The following is a 15843-nucleotide window of genomic DNA, read 5'->3' as shown; positions in this document are numbered from 1 at the left end:
TGACCCAAGACCTCTTCTGGGCATACGCCAGGAGCCAGTGAAATAAGGGACTTAGGGCCATCCACAGCCCTATCCACACAGTATCCCTGCTTGGCTCATGCTCACCGACAGATATGGGAGCGAGGGTGTGGCCACTCCAGGTTGAGACAGGATATTCTGATAGGATACTGATTCCAACGTGGAGGACCCGTGATGACACTGTCCAACAAGGAAATATGCCAGACGAGGGCATGCACCCCAGGGTCTCACTTGCAGGCCCCAGAGCAAGTCACGGAGACAGGAAGTGGATGGTGGAGACCTGGGAGGGTCTGGGAGTGAGCACTGAATTGGGGCAGAGCTTCAGATTAGGGAGACAGAAGGCTCTATAACTGGACAGTGATGATGGTTTCACAATGTGAATGCATGTTTTGTTTGAGGCAGGATCTCACGTACATAGCCTAGGCTACATTCGAACTCCCTGTGTAGCCAAGGATGACCTTGAATTTTTGATCCTCCTGCCTCCACCATCCCCAGTGTTGGTTTGACAGGCGTGTGCCACCATGTCATTCATGTGATGCTTGGGATGGGACCCTGGACCTTGTGCGTGTTATTTGGGCACTATCCACTGGGCCACAGCCCCAGACCCTGATAGCTTTTGGTGTGATTTTTGGTTTGAGATTCTCCATAGGTTCTCGAATGGCGCTGTCTGGTTTCACTTCTATTTCTACCCAGTGTGATGCACAGTGCTCCACACTGGAGCTGTAAAAGCTGCACAAGCACACACAGATATCTGAAGGAATGAACGAATGACTGGCTCGGTGACTGGACGAGTAAGTACCCTGGTGAGTGGCTGAAAGATGTGTGCATGAATGAATGAATGAACAAGAGAATAAATGAATTGGCGGATGGTGAGTGAATGGAGTGCACTTTCTCCGGGAACACTTTCCTCCTGAGGCTGGGTGCAGGGGAGGACAGCCAGTGATGTCATAAGGGGAGGACAGCCAGTGATGTCATAAGGGGCTCCTGAGCAGAAGGTTCCAGAAGCCTGAACTATGGAGTTGTGTTGGGTGGGAACCTATCTACCTTCCTCTCTCCATCCACTACCACCATCGCCCTGGCTAGACTGAGGGGTGACCAGAGCAAGAAGGGACAGCACATGCACACGCACGCACACACATGCTTCTGGGACAACCCATCACTGACCAACTCTGTGCAAGGAGAGATACTTTGCTGAACAGATGTCTCCGTCTGTGACACCTGGCCACCTTGTGAAAGGTAACAGTTGGTAAGGTTCCCAAAAGGACCTCTGCGTGGGGCACACGGCCTTGTCGGAACAGAGCCTACATTTAGGGAAGGCCAGTTTAGTTTTTCCTTATTGAGGCAACGTTGCCTTGAACTCCCGATCCTTCTGTACTTGCAGCACTAAATGTGTGGGCTTGGGCTCAGGTTCCCAGAACCTTAAACTGAGCACAGTAAAAGCTGGATGCGGTAGGGCTCGCCTGCGACACCAGCACCTGCACTACTAAGTGTCAAATAGCAGAGAGGCCCCATGGTGCTGTAGTAGTGTGCATTGTCCACAGTGTCTGCCACATACCAGACTGTCCGAAGTCCACCTTGTGCATTTGTGGTCAACGTTGGCTGCCACCCCTCAGGCACTGTTCACCTTGGATTTTGAGGTACCATCTCCCACAGAACCAGGAGCTCACTGGGTGGGCCAGATGTCTCCGCCTGGCCAGAGCTGGCCTACAGATGCACACCACCACACCTGGGGGTTGACATGTACTGGTGACTCGAACTCAGGTCCTTGTGCTTCCAAGCCCTTGAGTTTGAACTATGTTTGTTTTGTTTTGTTTTGTGACAGGGTTTCACCGTGTAGCCCTGGCTTGCTTGGAACTGTTTGTAGTTCTGGCTGGCCTTAAACTCACAGTGATCCACCTGCGTTTCCCCTTCAAGTGCTGGATGAGAGGCGTGTACCACCACAACCAGCTTGTTTATAGTGGTTGTAGAAAATTAAAATGTTTTAATTATTGTTATTTTTTGAGAGTAGGTCTACATTGCTCAGCCACCATCAACTCTAGGATCACTGCCCTCCAGAAAGCTGCGGTGACAGCACACACCCTGTGCCTAGCTACAGATTTTTAAAAATCGTTTTATTGTCATTGTATGTATTTGTGCCTCTGTTGTAGTCATAGGGCAACTTGGGGTGGTTAGTTCTCCCCTCCCATGTGGATCCTATCGATTGAACGCAGGTTGGCAGGCTTGACAGAGAGGGCCTTCACCTATGAGCTGGCTGGCTGGACCAATAATAATCATGAAAACAAGGAGAGAGAAGAGAGACGGAAGGAGCAGGGGAAAGGAGGGAGGGCAGCTAAGTCTGTTAGACCTTACCACTGAACACCCTCTAACTTAGAAATGAACCATTCTCTGGCACATAACAGATCGTTCCAGAGCAAATCAGGCATGATTAAGCAATCCAAGGTCTAGGCAGACATTACCAGTGGATTGGAAATTAGCCCCTCTGCTGTTCTTGCCAACTTTCTCTGATTCCTTCATTGGTTCATTGTCTGTGGCCCTGCAGCACTGTGACAAATACTTCTTGTGAACCTGCAAAGGTGGGACCACCAATGACTCAAGAGAAGAAGGCAGAAGACCCTGATAGAGGCATGGACACCACCTCAGGTTAGTGACAGCCAGAGAGTACAACACAGAGAGGAATGTTTTCTCCTAAGGGGCCACCCAGCCATCTCGGCTTGAGCATGCCTGACCTCCTGGGCTGTCACATTCTTCCTTGTTGGGTATAAAGTGGTCAGCAGTTTGGGGTACAGTCACTTAGGTCACAGGTGATAACTGGAGGTCAAGAGGTACAGCACGGGTCATTTGCTGTCTGGGAAGCGCATTTGCATATTTCCTAGGTTCTGGTACTGTGATAAACGTCCTGACAAAAGTGACTTATGGGGAAGGCTGTACCAGCAACCCATCCCGTGTTAATATCCACTGTGGTGGGGAGTCAAAGCAGCAGCTTGAGGCAGCCGGTCGTGTGATATCCATGAGCAGAGAGAGCATACACACACTCTAGCCCTCGTGCACACATACCAGCACTCTAGCCCTCGTGCACACGCACCACACACTCTAGCCCTCGTGCACACGCACCACACACTCTAGCCCTCATGCACACACACCAGCACTCAGCTGCTCTGCCCTCTACATGCTCCTCACTGAGACTCAGGTGATTCTAAAAAATATCACTTGACAAAGCTAACCGCACAAGTTCTTTATTCGAAAAATTTTAAGGGGCAGGAGAGATGGCTCAGTGGGGTACACATACACTCATATGTGCACATACACACAGATGTATGTGCACATATATGCACGCTCGTTCACACAGACACTCATACTCTTGGTTATGTGGCACTTTTCCTGGGAAAACCTGAACAGATACCTACCCCTACCCACCCTTATTGTGTGAGAAGACTTCCTGCTGAGATGCAGCCCACCCTCCTGAGGTAGGAAAGCACATCGGACCAAAGCATGGACACCACCAAAGTCCGGCCTGGCGCCTTGAGTTTTACTGGGGTCACTGACAGGCATATGGGTGAAGGGTCACGTACAGGAGCAGAAATGACTCAGAGACAGCTGCATCACCAAGGCATGAGTGACTGCTCAGAAAGCTGGGACCCTGATGCTCACCGCACAGCCGGCAGGCAGGTGACAAGCTGGAGATGGCCCTTTGCATCTATGAGAGTGTGTTTCAGCAGTCCTGGCAGTATAGATACTTGGGGAGTGTCTTAGTCAGAGTTTCTATTGCTGTGATAAAGTCCATGGCCAAAAGTAACTTGGGGAGGAAACAGTTTATTCAATCTTACAGCTTACAGTCCATCATCCAGGAAAATCAGAGCAGGAACTCATTTAGAGGCCATGGAGGGTGTTGCTTACTGACTTGCTCCCCAAGGCTTGCTCAGATGGCTTTATACCATGCAGGACCCTCCCCGCCTGCTAAGAGATGGCTGGACCCTTCCATGCCAATTATCCGTCTATAAAGTGCACCACAGACTTGCCTACACATCTTTCTGATGGAGGTGTCTTCTCAGTCTAGGTTTGTATTTGACAAGAACCAACCAGCTCCCAGAGAGAGGGGCGGGGGAATCTCGTCACTGTTCAGGGACTCCCTGAGGGATCTGAACTGTTTACTTTCTAAGCATAGGGGTATTCTCTGCGTGACGGAGTGCTTTTATCTCAGAAGGAAGTTCTACCCAACATACATGTACACACACTCACACATCATTTGTAGGCTTTTCCCCGCAAGACTCTCAGGTTCACGCCTGTGCTGCCGCCAACGTCTCCCTTCTGGCCTCCTTCCATCCATGTTGTTACTTCCTGCAGCATGGTAAGACCAGATGTAATTTAAGGAACAGGCTTTGTTTGGCTTGTGGTTCAGAGGGATAAGAGTTTACAAAGGTGAGAGACATGACAGCAAGCAGCAGCCACGATGGCAGGCACTGGAAGCTGAGAGCTCATGTCTGGGACTGCAGGCAGGAAGCAGAGATCAAAGTAGAAGTGGTATGGGGCCTTTTAATCCTAAGCCTGCCCCCATATTTCGGGCAGCAAGGCTAGGTAGCCACCCTGCAACAGCCCCAGAACTAAGGAGCCTATGAGGCAATTCTCATTCAGACCACCCAGAAGCCAGGACAGGAACCCAAGCAGGACAGGAACCTGGAGGCAGGAGCTGGTGCAGAGGCCATGAGGGTGCTGCTGACTGGCTTGCTCTCATGGCTTGCTCAGCCTGCTTCTTAGAGAACCCAGGACCACCAGCTCAGGAATGGCTCCACCCACAGTGGGCTGGGCCCTCCCACATCCATCACTAACTAAGAAAATGCCCCACATGCTTGCCTTCAGTTAGATTTTATGGAGGAATTTTCTCAACTGAGGCTGGCTCCTCTCTAAGGACTCTAGCTTCTGTCAAGTTGTCATAAATCTAGCCAGCACACAGGATAGCCCCACCATACAGCCTGGCCTCAGCATCTCTCTGAAGCCACAGGAGAAGAGCCCATGATTCCTTCACTGAGGCATCTTTTGTCCATCTAAAGCCAGCTTGGGATGGGCTTGCCCGATAACCACAGCAGCAGCAGCCATAGCAGCCGCTTTCCCATCCCTGACTTCCCAGGAGCATGGAAGTCTCCCTCGGGAACTGGAAGCTTAGCTGGGTGGGACTTTGCCCTGAGGGTCTCCCCCTGCATTCCAGCATAGATCTCTCCATGGTGCTGATCACTAACCGCGTCAGTGGAAGCTCCGCCAGCCCGGACCTCACTGCAAACTGCAACATAGTTTCCGGGCACTCTTTCTCTCTCCAAACTGTACATTTTGAAATTTTTTCTGCCCTGTACTCCTGCATAAGAGAAGTCATCGCAACTACAAAGCAGAGCCAACATCATGCTTAAAACCTCCTGCAACAATGAAATAGTCCATTTTACTTTTGTTTTTTTAAAAACATCGACTATTGTTTTATTTTGTGTGGACGCTTAGCCTGCATGTGTGTCTGCATACACCACATGTTTCAATTTAGTCCGAGGTCTCTGCTAGAGACAGGCTCATTTCCTAGCACCCAAGATTGTGAGATAATCTGTTGTTCTTATAAAACCTCCCAGTCTCAGACGTCCTGTTACAGTAAAAGAAAACACACACAGGCTCAGCTAGGAGAATATGAGTCTTCTAGCTTGGAGACTCAAATGAGAAGTGTTCCTCATGGTCTGGGGCATTTGAGTACCTGGTCTGCAGCTGGTGCTGGTGCTGGGAAATGGACAGGACGTGTTGCAGGACCTCTGCCACAGGGGTGGGCTTTGAGATGGGAGCTCAACTGCTGGAGTACATGGGATGCAACGTTGCTTTAAGAGCCCACTCATGTGAGAACTACCTGCTTCTTTAGTAAACAAAACAAAACAAAAACCACTCCAGAGTCCTCTCCACAACACCACAATCAATGAAGTTCTCAAGGTGGTTTAAAGCAAGCACTCAAGTGGTTTGGATGCCACTCGGTGGTAGTGAACTCTTGCTCTGCCTTCGTCTGGTCTCAGTGGGCACTACAGGTGCACAGAGCACAGCTACATTCAGGCAAAACACTCAGAAATATATTTATGTATATATATATATAAATAAATCATAAATAAATATAAAAATGTTTTGAGAATACCGGTGAGGGCTGAAGCTGTGGCTCCACTATAGAACATTGGCCCAGTGTATACAGAGCCTTCTCGGCTCCATGACATCACCTCTCCTTACCGTGACCCTTACAGCTGCCCCCAGGCTGTGGAGCACTCACTGTGATGGAGAGGTGCTGCTGAGGCTGTCCAAACATGGGCCAGGCCATGAGACCCCAATGACCATCCCTGAGCTGTTTCAGGAATCTGTTGAACGATTCGGCGCTTATCCAGCCCTAGCCTCGAAGAACGGCAAAAAGTGGGACACGCTCACGTTCAGCCAGTACTATGACGTGTGTCGAAAGGCAGCCAGATCTCTGATCAAGGTGAGCAGCTCCCCTCCCATGCAGCCATTCAGAAGCAGTATTCCTTACAGCTTGGTGTATGAGCCTCTGCAGTCCCAGCATGCAGGGAGCTGAGGCAGGACAGTTCTAAGTTCCAAGCCAGCCTGGGGTACAAGGTAAGACACTGTCTCAGAAAAAAAAAAAAAGGGAAAGAAGCTGGACTGGGCTCCATTGGCCAGAGAGGTCTCCTACATGCACAAAACCCTGGCTCCATTCCTAGTACCACATAAAACTAGATGTGACGGTACATACCTGTCATCCTTTTTCAGGAGGTGAAGGTAGGAGGACCAGGAGTTCAAGGCCAGACTTGGCAACACAGAGAGCTAGAGTCCAGCCTGGGCTACATAAGACACTGTTTTAGTTACTTTTCTATTGTTGTGAGAGGACATCATGACCAAGGCAACTTATAAGAGAAATTTTATATATAATTTTTATATAAATAAATTATATATAACAAATTTTCATATAACGGAAAATTTTAATTGGGACTGGCTTACAGTTTAACAGACTCAGTCCATTATCATGATGGTGGGGAGCATGGCAGGATGCATGGTGCTAGATGTGAGCTGAGAACCTACATCTGAGAGCAACTCAGAGACAGAAAGCAAGAGTGGCCCTTGGGTGGAAATTTGAATCCTCAGAACCCACCCCAGTGACACACCTTTTCCAACAAAGCCATACCTCCTGGCCCCTCCCAAATAGTGCCACTCACTGGGGACCAAGCAGTCAAGCATACGAGCCTATGGGGCTGCTCTCATTCTCAACACCACGTTCCACTCATCTCCTGGCCCCTGCAGGTTTGTGGTTGTATCATAATGCAAAAATGCATTCGGTCCAACTTTAGAAGTCCACATGGCTATGAAATATAATGCAGCAATTGGGGGGAGTGTGCCTGGCAGGTCCATGCCAAGGTGTCTGTCCCGAGAAATTACACCATGATTTAAGGGAGGCTAGATGCAGAGAAAGTGAGGACAGAGAAGTGCAGAAAGAGAGGCTGGCTGGGAACAGAGAGAGAGAGAGAAAAAAAAAATAAGAAGGGAGAGCGAGAAGGAGGAGGAGGAAGTGGGTGGAGTGGAGAGCAGGTAGCAATGGCTGCTGCTGCTGACATAAGTTGTTGCTAGGTCATGGTTGGGAGGAGCACAGCAGAATTGCCTGTAAGGCAATACACAATCTATCACAGTCTGGACACTCATTCAAAGTTCAAAGTCTCTAAGACTCAAGGCAGTCTCTTACCTGTAAAATCAAAACTCAGATCATATGTGAACAGCATACAATGACACAGAACATACATTATCATTCCGGAGGAAAGGGTGAGCAGTAAGGAACTGCTGAACACCAAAGACCAAAGCCCGGGTGGCTCTTTGGGCCCCACTCTAGCTCTGCTGTGTAACACACTCTCTCCCTTGGGCTAGCTCCATGCCCAGTGTGGAGCTCTCCTCAGCAGATAGCCCACTGCTCTGGCATCTCCAGCATTTCTTTTTTTTTTTTTTAAAGATTTATTTATTTATTTAATATCAGTACGCTGTAGCTGTCAGACACACCAGAAGAGGGCATCGGATCTCATTACAGATGGTTGTGAGCCACCATGTGGTTGCTGGGATTTGAACTCAGGACCTCTGGAAGAGCAGTCAGGGCTCTTAACCACTGAGCCATCTCTCCAGCCCCATCTCCAGCATTTCAAAACTCTCCAATATAATCCAGGATACACATAGCAATCTCTCCAAGCCTCCATGCAAGGCCTCCCCTGCCACAGGCCTGGCCTCGGTATCTTCCATGACTCTAAAACCAGAACCACATGGTTGATGCTAGCAAGTCCTGCTGCCTACTTGGGATGGAGACCTACATTTGCCTGACCTTTGACCTGTTACTGCTTTGACTTGTTACTGTGTTCCTTGTTTGCATAAATCTTCCTTTAAGTCCTTAGGCATTTCCGGTCACCAGCTGCAGGATTCAGCAGTAGGCTTTCCTTTAAGCTTCACATGCCCTTGAGCACAGAACTTGTGTCCCGAATTACACTTCCTGGTGCTCCTTTTCTCTTGTGCTTCTCTCTGCTGTGCATGCTTCTTAGATAATTTACATAAGGCTGAACACTAACAACCATGTGACAGTCACTATCAGGATGTTTTGATCTCCTCTGCTAATGCCATTAATCCAAAACTCTTCTATTTAGCCTCAGGCAGGTTCTTAGATAAGGACAAAAAGCAGCCATATTCTTTGCCAAAATATTGTAAGAAAGGTCTATGGCCCTGTTGCTTATATCAGTTCCCTCTGAAACCACTTGAGCTGAATCTCCATAACCTGCAGTCTCCCAGAACCACTGTCTTTCAAGATCCTACTATGAAGGCCCATGACATCCAATTTACAGTGTTCAACCATTTTCTGTATTCAAAAATCTCAACAGGTAGCATGGTCAGGCCACATCAGTACCCCACTCCTGGTACCAACTTCTAAGTTACTGTAATTGCTGTGAAGATACACGATGACCAGAGCAAGGGAAGCATTTAATTGGGGCTTATGTACAGTTTCAGAAGTGTAGTCCATCATGGCAGAAGGCAGACAGGCATGGCACTATAGAAGTAGCTGAGAGCTTTACATCCTGATCCATAGGCATTGGGCAGAAAAAGAAAGAGGGAGGCTAGGTCTGCTATGAGCTTTTGAACCCTTAAAGCCCACCCCAGTGACACACAAGGCCACAGTTCTAATCCTTCCCAAACAGTTTCACTAACTTGGGACCAATCATTCAGAAATATAGGTTCACGTGGGCCATTTTCATTCAAACCATCACAGTAAGTAAATATAATTTTTCAAAGGTTGGGGCTGGAGTGACGGATCATCAACTTAGAACTCTTCCTACTCTTCCAAAGTATATGAGTTTCCTTCATAACCATGAGGTTTGGTGACCCACAGCCACCTACAACTCCAGCTCCCAAGGACTCAACACCTTCTTTTTGGCTTCTGGGGGAAGCTGTATGCACATGGCCACATGCAGACATGCACACATCTATATAATTAAGACTATGGAGGTGAAGAAGGGAGGATCCTGGGCTCTCTGGCTGGCAGCCTAGCCTGCATGGTTAGCTCCAAGGAAGAAGTATGAGAAGATACAAAGGGAGTGAACTGGGGTAATGCTCCCTGGATAGGACCCGACCGGGTGCCCAGAACCCGTGTCAAAAGCCTGAGTGTTCCTACAGTCCTGGGTCAGTGGTGAAAAAAGGCTCATCTTGAAAGCCTACTGGCCTGGCTGAGGTGGCAAGTGCTGGTCCAGTGGGAGACCTGTCTCAACACAGAGACATGGCAAGCAACAGAGGTCCTGCCAGGCCCCCTATATACCCACAGACCCAGATAGATGGCATGTGAGTAGTGACCCTCTCTGTGTACACACCAATGTACAGGCACATATGACATTCACACACATTTCCTACAAATCAGACAGCCAATCAGCAGACCACCATGTGTCAGAGAGATCAAGGTTAAGGTCTTAAAGGGAAACCCATTCATTGGTCTCCATCCTAGCACCACTGCATTAGCCAAGCGTGGTGTCCACACAACAGGGCATTAGCAGCCTTGAGAACAGGGAACTCTCATACACGGTACTAAGTGAAGGGACCTGGGGATGGAATTCTCATTGCTGGGAACCACACACAGAGGATGCACACTGCAGGGTCTCATTCCCAAGAGGTTCCTAGAGCTATCAGGCCCACAACATCAGGAGTGGGATGGTAACCTGGGAGGGATGGAGTTAATATTGAATGGGTTCAGAGATGCATGTGCAGAGGATGGGAGGCTCTGGAGGAGGAGAGTGGAAATGGCTGTGCAGTGTGCAGTCAAGAGGACGCTTTTTTTTCCGGAGCTGGGGACCGAACCCAGGGCCTTGCGCTTGCTAGGCAAGCGCTCTACCACTGAGCTAAATCCCCAGCCCTGAGGATGCACTTCTTTTCCACTGAGGAAATAACAATGGCTAAGCAGTGAGTTTCACACCCAGTGTCCTTCACAAATGGAAGAAAAGCAGGCAGGAAATAAAGGCAGGAAGGATGTGAGCACAGCTCACTGCACCCCGACTTTAGGCTGGATAGTGGCTCCCCACTTGGTGCAGCCGCTTCTGTTTTTCTCACCTCCTAATGATCAGATCGTGAGTAGAAGTGGACATACCCAAGAGCTGATGCATCTTTCTTGTGTGTTCTCTCCAGCTGGGTCTGCAGCGTTTCCATGGCGTTGGCATCCTGGGCTTTAACTCGGTTGAGTGGGTCGTTGCTGCTCTGGGCGCCATCTTGGCTGGGTATGTTCCACACTTTGGTTCAATGTGTTGACAGACCACTACCACCAGCTGCACAGCACAAAGCCACAGCTGAGAGTTAATACCCTTTCCATCCCTTGGCCTTATCTTTTAAAAATAATTTCTTAAAATTTGTAGATTTGTGCACATGTGGGTGCTGTGTGTGTGTGTGTGTGTGTGTGTGTGTGTGTGTGTGTGTGTACAGGCATATGTGTATTCATGTGAGTGCAGATGTCCACAGAGGCCAGAAAGGGGTAGGGGGCTCAGATCCCTTGGAGTTGGGGTTATAGGCCATTGTTAGGCATATGGGTGCTGGGAAAGAGTGGCCAGTGCTCTATCCACTGAGCCTTCCCCAGTCTGGGCCTCGTTCTAACTGCTGGAGACCTCCAATGGGGGATGAGGGTTTGAGTCTCTATTGCAAGTGTTAAACCTTGTTAAACCCCCAGCCAGCAAGGGAGCTGGATGGTGGGTTAAAGCCCTTAGGATGCCCCTGCAGGGGTTGGGGATTTAGCTCAGTGGTAGAGCGCTTGCCTAGCAAGCAAAAGGCCCTGGGTTTGGTCCCCAGCTCCAAAAAAAAAAAAAAAAAAGGATGCCCCTGCAAAGACCTACATAAAACACTAGCTGTTGTGGGGTTCGCTTAAATCCATCACAAACCCAACATAACTCAAATACCAGGTCAATGCAGATGACAAGAATTTATTGTAATCAAGCTGCTACTGATTAGGACTGCAGAGCAGACTAAGCATCCTCTGGAGGGATGTTGTGCAGCAAATTTAAAGGTGAAACCATTAGGCAAGGGGGAGCAGGGTAGGCTGTAGCATTGTCCAATCGTATTTTGACAAAGGGTTGAGCATGGGAGTTTCCATCAGTCAGAATAGGAGTAGGTTCCTGGTCCTGGGAACATGAACTCAGTTTGAGCCTGCCAGCCAGATGAGAAGTTGTTCTTGAGATGCCTGGACTCAGATAACTGCTTCCTTACAACAGAAGCTGTTCAGTTACTGGGACGTCTCCAATTCCCCTAGGGCTTGGGTTTTGCATTTAGTTTTTCCCTATGATTAAATGGAGTCTGAAAAAGTGGTAGTTCTTAGAATAAGTTTCTTCTGCTTGTTCTTACACTAGCACTGGCTGGGGAGATGGTGGCTCAGCGGACAAAGGCACTTAATCAAAAACCTGCTGACCTCAGTTCCAAGCCCCAGGCATGCGGGGTGGCAGGAGGAACCCGCTTGCTCCTCCTGTGATCTCCATGTGTTCACTGTGGGTTGAGCCACCACATCCACACAAATACATGGAATCTTGAAGAAGAATTCTGTTTAGAGCAATAGTTGCTCTTGCAGAGGACCCAGGTTCAATTCCCAGCGCCCCCATGGCAGCCCACAACCACCTGTAACTCCAGCTTTAGGCATCCAGGGACTTTAAATACACATAGACATACATACAAAGTACCCACATACCTAAAAATTAAAAAGACATATCTTAAACAAAAGAATCAATCCTTTCGAAAGCATGTAGTCCATGTGCAAGTGAGTCTTGTGTCCCCAGGGGCCTCTGTGTTGGTATTTATGCCACCAACTCGGCCGAGGCCTGCCAGTACGTCATCAAGCAGGCCAACGTGAATGTCTTGATAGTGGAGAATGACCAACAGCTGCAGAAAATCCTGTCGGTGAGTGCCTGGCTGCTTGCTATCTGAGGGGTTTCCACAAAAGCCCTCCAGAAAAACCTGCTTTTGAGGAGGAAGCAGGGTAAGTTGGGCACATTTCACTCCTAGCCCTGTCAGCTGGGCTCAGCTCCCACCCTCTGTATAAGACCTACATTCACTGGAGGCCAACGCAATGCGACACCAGTAACCTCAACACTGAGGAGGTAGGGGAGAGTAAGTGTCCAGGGTCTCCTGGCCAGACAGCTCTGCCTCACTGGGAGCAGCAGGCCAGTGGAGACCCAATATTCTAGCACAGTAACAGCAGGGAGTGGCTGAGGAACTACAGATGAGGCTGACCTTTGACCTCTGTAAGCATTCACACAAATGTGCACACACATATGTCTGTGGTCTCTGCACTTGGTAGACTGAACAGGAGGATTTGCTATAAGTTTGAGGCAAGCCTGGGCTACAGAGAAAGTTCCAGAGTAGCCTTAGCTACATCATGACCTCTCAAAAAAGACTCTGTCTGCTGTCAAACTGCACACACTTCCTCTTGGCCGGCCTCAGCCATGTTGCCGCTCTGTTGAGTACTGAATTTACAGGACACACCCGCTTGCTTTACAGTGAAATTTCCCTTTCCGTTCACTTGTTTGTTTTTGTGTGTGCAGTGAAACCTGGGTTCTCTTTCTGTACTTGTAGCATTTCTTTCCTTTCTCTCTTTCTTTCTTTTCTTTTTTCTTTTTTTTTTTTTTGTTTTGCGGATATTACAGAAACACCTTCTATGTCTCACATGTGCACAGACGCCTGGCAGTCCCTCAGTCTGGCAGAATGATCTGAAAAGAGGGTCTTAGAAGGAGAACTCGGCTGGCCAGACATGGTACAGCTCAAGCTTGGTCACCGGGGACTGGGAGGATGGCAGGGACAGGACCCATGGCAGTCAGTCAGCAAGAGATCGCTTCAAAGAACAAGCTGAGATGATGGAGGAGGACACCAGACATCATTTCAATGCTGTCCTCTTCCTCTACACACATAAAGACAGATACACACAGACAAAAACATTAAAAAAAACAAAATACAAGAGCCACTAGGACAGTGAGTCCATCCTGTCAGACTTGAATCAAACCTAGAGGCATCTCCAGGGACAAGTCTGTCTGTCTGCCCATGTCTAGTTGGGGGTCATGTGTCTGCAGTGAATCTCTTCGATGACTGCAGCTCCCCTGACTCCCCTTTTCTTTTGAAACTGGGTCTTATGGAGCCCAGGCTGGTCTCCAGCTCACTGTGTAACTGAATAAAGTCCTGATCCTCCTGCCTCGACCTCCTGAGTACAGAACGTGTACCATCATACCTAGTTGATGTGGTGCTGGACATGGACCCCAGGGCTTTGTGAAGGCCCAGCTTGTGTTCTACCCACTGAGTACAGCTCTAACCCTTATTTTTATAAATTATTTTCTTTTTTAAAAAATTATTTATGTATGCATTGTGTGTATATGTGCAGGTGCACGCATGCCATGGTGTGTGTGGACGGTAGAGGAAAGCTCTGTGGGTTCTGCTCTTCTCACTCACCATGTGGCTCTCCCAGGGAGAACTCAGGTCATCAGACTTGTAGGCAGGTGCCTTTTTTATTTTTTATTTTCTTTTTTTCGGAACTGGGGACCGAACCCAGGGCCTTGTGCTTGCTAGGCAAGCACTCTACCACTGAGCCAAATCCCCAACCCCATCCCCTTTTTGAGAAGGCACTACATGGGTCCTGGGATCTGAATTCAGTGCCTTAGGCAGTGGGGGTGCTGTAGACCCTGAGTCCCAGGACCCTGAGTCCACAGGAAACTCTTTCAGATTCCACCAGACAAGATGGAGACCGTGAAAGCCATTGTGCAGTACAGGCTGCCCTTGATGGAAAACAGCACAAACCTGTACTCCGTGAGTGTAGGAGGGGTGGGGCATTGTGGGAGGGGTGGGGCCGGAGGGAGGGGCCGGTGGGAGGGGAGGGCCGGTGGGAGGGGAGGGCCTGTGGGAGGAGGGCCTGTGGGAGGAGGGCCTGTGGAAGGGGCAGAATTTGTGGGGGGCAGGGCATGTGGGCGGGAAGGGTTCTGTGGGAGTGGCAGGACAAGAAGAGGAGCTTGAGTCAGCCTGAGGTAGTAGGTTGGGCCACACAGTGAAATATATGTAGTGAGTAGGCAGGGACTCCACAAAAACTGTGCAAAGGGGCCACTCTAGGGAAGGAAATGGGCCATCTGAGTAAATGGGCAGGGCTACAGGAACAATGCTGCAAGTGATTAGTGGCATGTGCTTCTTGGTACTTGGTACTTGGTACTTTGACCCCTCAGCTCAAAACCAGCAGATGAAGGCAGGAAGTCATTATTTTGTGTGCATCAGAAAATGAAAGTAGCTGAAAAAAAATCCCAAATTGAAAACTAAGTGGATTAATATATGTTATTTAAAACCTTATTTATAACTGCCAAGGGGAAAATTACATATATGTATTTGCATGTTTGATATTTTTGAGACAGGCCCATATTCTATATCATTTATAACTTAGTATATACATATTTTCTCTTTTTGCTAATCTTATTGCAATAACTTATGTTAGGAGTGCATATATATATATGCATATATATATATATATATATATGCATATATATATATAATGTATGTCGGGGCCTGCAGGGGGAGGGGAGGTCAGATGGTTGTCTCTCTTCCAACATGTGTGTCCTGGGGAGGAAACGCAGGTCATCAAGCTTGAGCTGTCTCATCAGTGCTACAACATAATAGTTTTAATATCTGTATATAGTGTGGCATGACTGCATCAAGACAGTTAACACTTATCTTTCAAAAGATAACAATTACCATACCTCTAATCCCACCCAGCACGTGGCAGACAGAGTCAGGATGATCACTGTGAGGTCAAGACCAACCTGATATACATTGAGAGCTCCAGACAAGTCGGGCATGATGGCAAACGCCTTTAGCCCCAGCACTCAGGAGGCAGCCTGGCAGATCTGGTCTACATAGTGAGATCCAGGACAGCCAGTGATACATAGAGAGACTCTGTCTCAAACAAACAAGCAAACAAACAAATATAAAAATAAAAATATCAAACTTTTCAGTGGTAACACAAGATCTAATTTCCCCACAATTTCTGAATTATAACTCATTAATTTAAATTTTAATATTTTACTTATGTCCAAGTCATTAATAGGTTTGTCTCTCTCTCTTTTTTTTTTTTTTTTTTTTTTTGGAGCTGGGGACCGAACCCAGGGCCTTGCGCTTCCTAGGCAAGCACTCTACCACTGAGCTAAATCCCCAACCCCAGGTTTGTCTCTCTTAATGATGCAGACTTAGAACAGATCAGAGCAGATTAAAGGCAGATAAATGTAGGTTTAGTTGACACAACTCTTGGGTGGGTTCAGCAGCCCCGTAGAG

The 15843-nt window shown here is 48.3% G+C and overlaps 1 protein-coding gene across 12 annotated transcripts in view; it reads left to right on the top strand.

Annotated features, from left to right (window-relative positions):
• The first annotated feature begins 22 nt into the window (after nt 1–22).
• Acsbg2 (acyl-CoA synthetase bubblegum family member 2) overlaps nt 23–15843 on the top strand; it is a 31711-nt gene continuing 15890 nt past the window's right edge. For 3 of the 12 annotated variants that reach the window (XR_015628498.1, XR_015628494.1, XM_087565036.1), the window contains exons 1-7: nt 989–1254; nt 2558–2658; nt 6267–6496; nt 10702–10790; nt 12327–12447; nt 14257–14340; nt 15662–15733. Coding sequence is in view for 4 of the 12 variants with exons in the window: in XM_087565036.1 (XP_087421162.1) it covers nt 2604–2658; nt 6267–6496; nt 10702–10790; nt 12327–12447; nt 14257–14340; nt 15662–15733 (651 nt within the window). In the remaining 8 variants the exon portion in view is untranslated. Of the gene's footprint in view, nt 1265–2557; nt 2659–6266; nt 6497–10701; nt 10791–12326; nt 12448–14256; nt 14341–15661; nt 15734–15843 lie in introns of all 12 variants that reach the window. The other 9 variants (XR_015628496.1, XR_015628492.1, XM_087565034.1 and 6 more) reach the window with 6 other exon arrangements.

Source organism: Rattus norvegicus, chromosome 9 (assembly GCF_021556685.1).
Source record: "Rattus norvegicus strain SHRSP/BbbUtx chromosome 9, alternate assembly SHRSP_T2T, whole genome shotgun sequence".
In the NCBI taxonomy this organism is placed as follows: domain Eukaryota; kingdom Metazoa; phylum Chordata; class Mammalia; order Rodentia; family Muridae; genus Rattus; species Rattus norvegicus.
The sequence above is the reverse complement of the archived record's forward strand: the minus strand, read 5'-3'. Positions and strand labels throughout refer to the sequence as shown.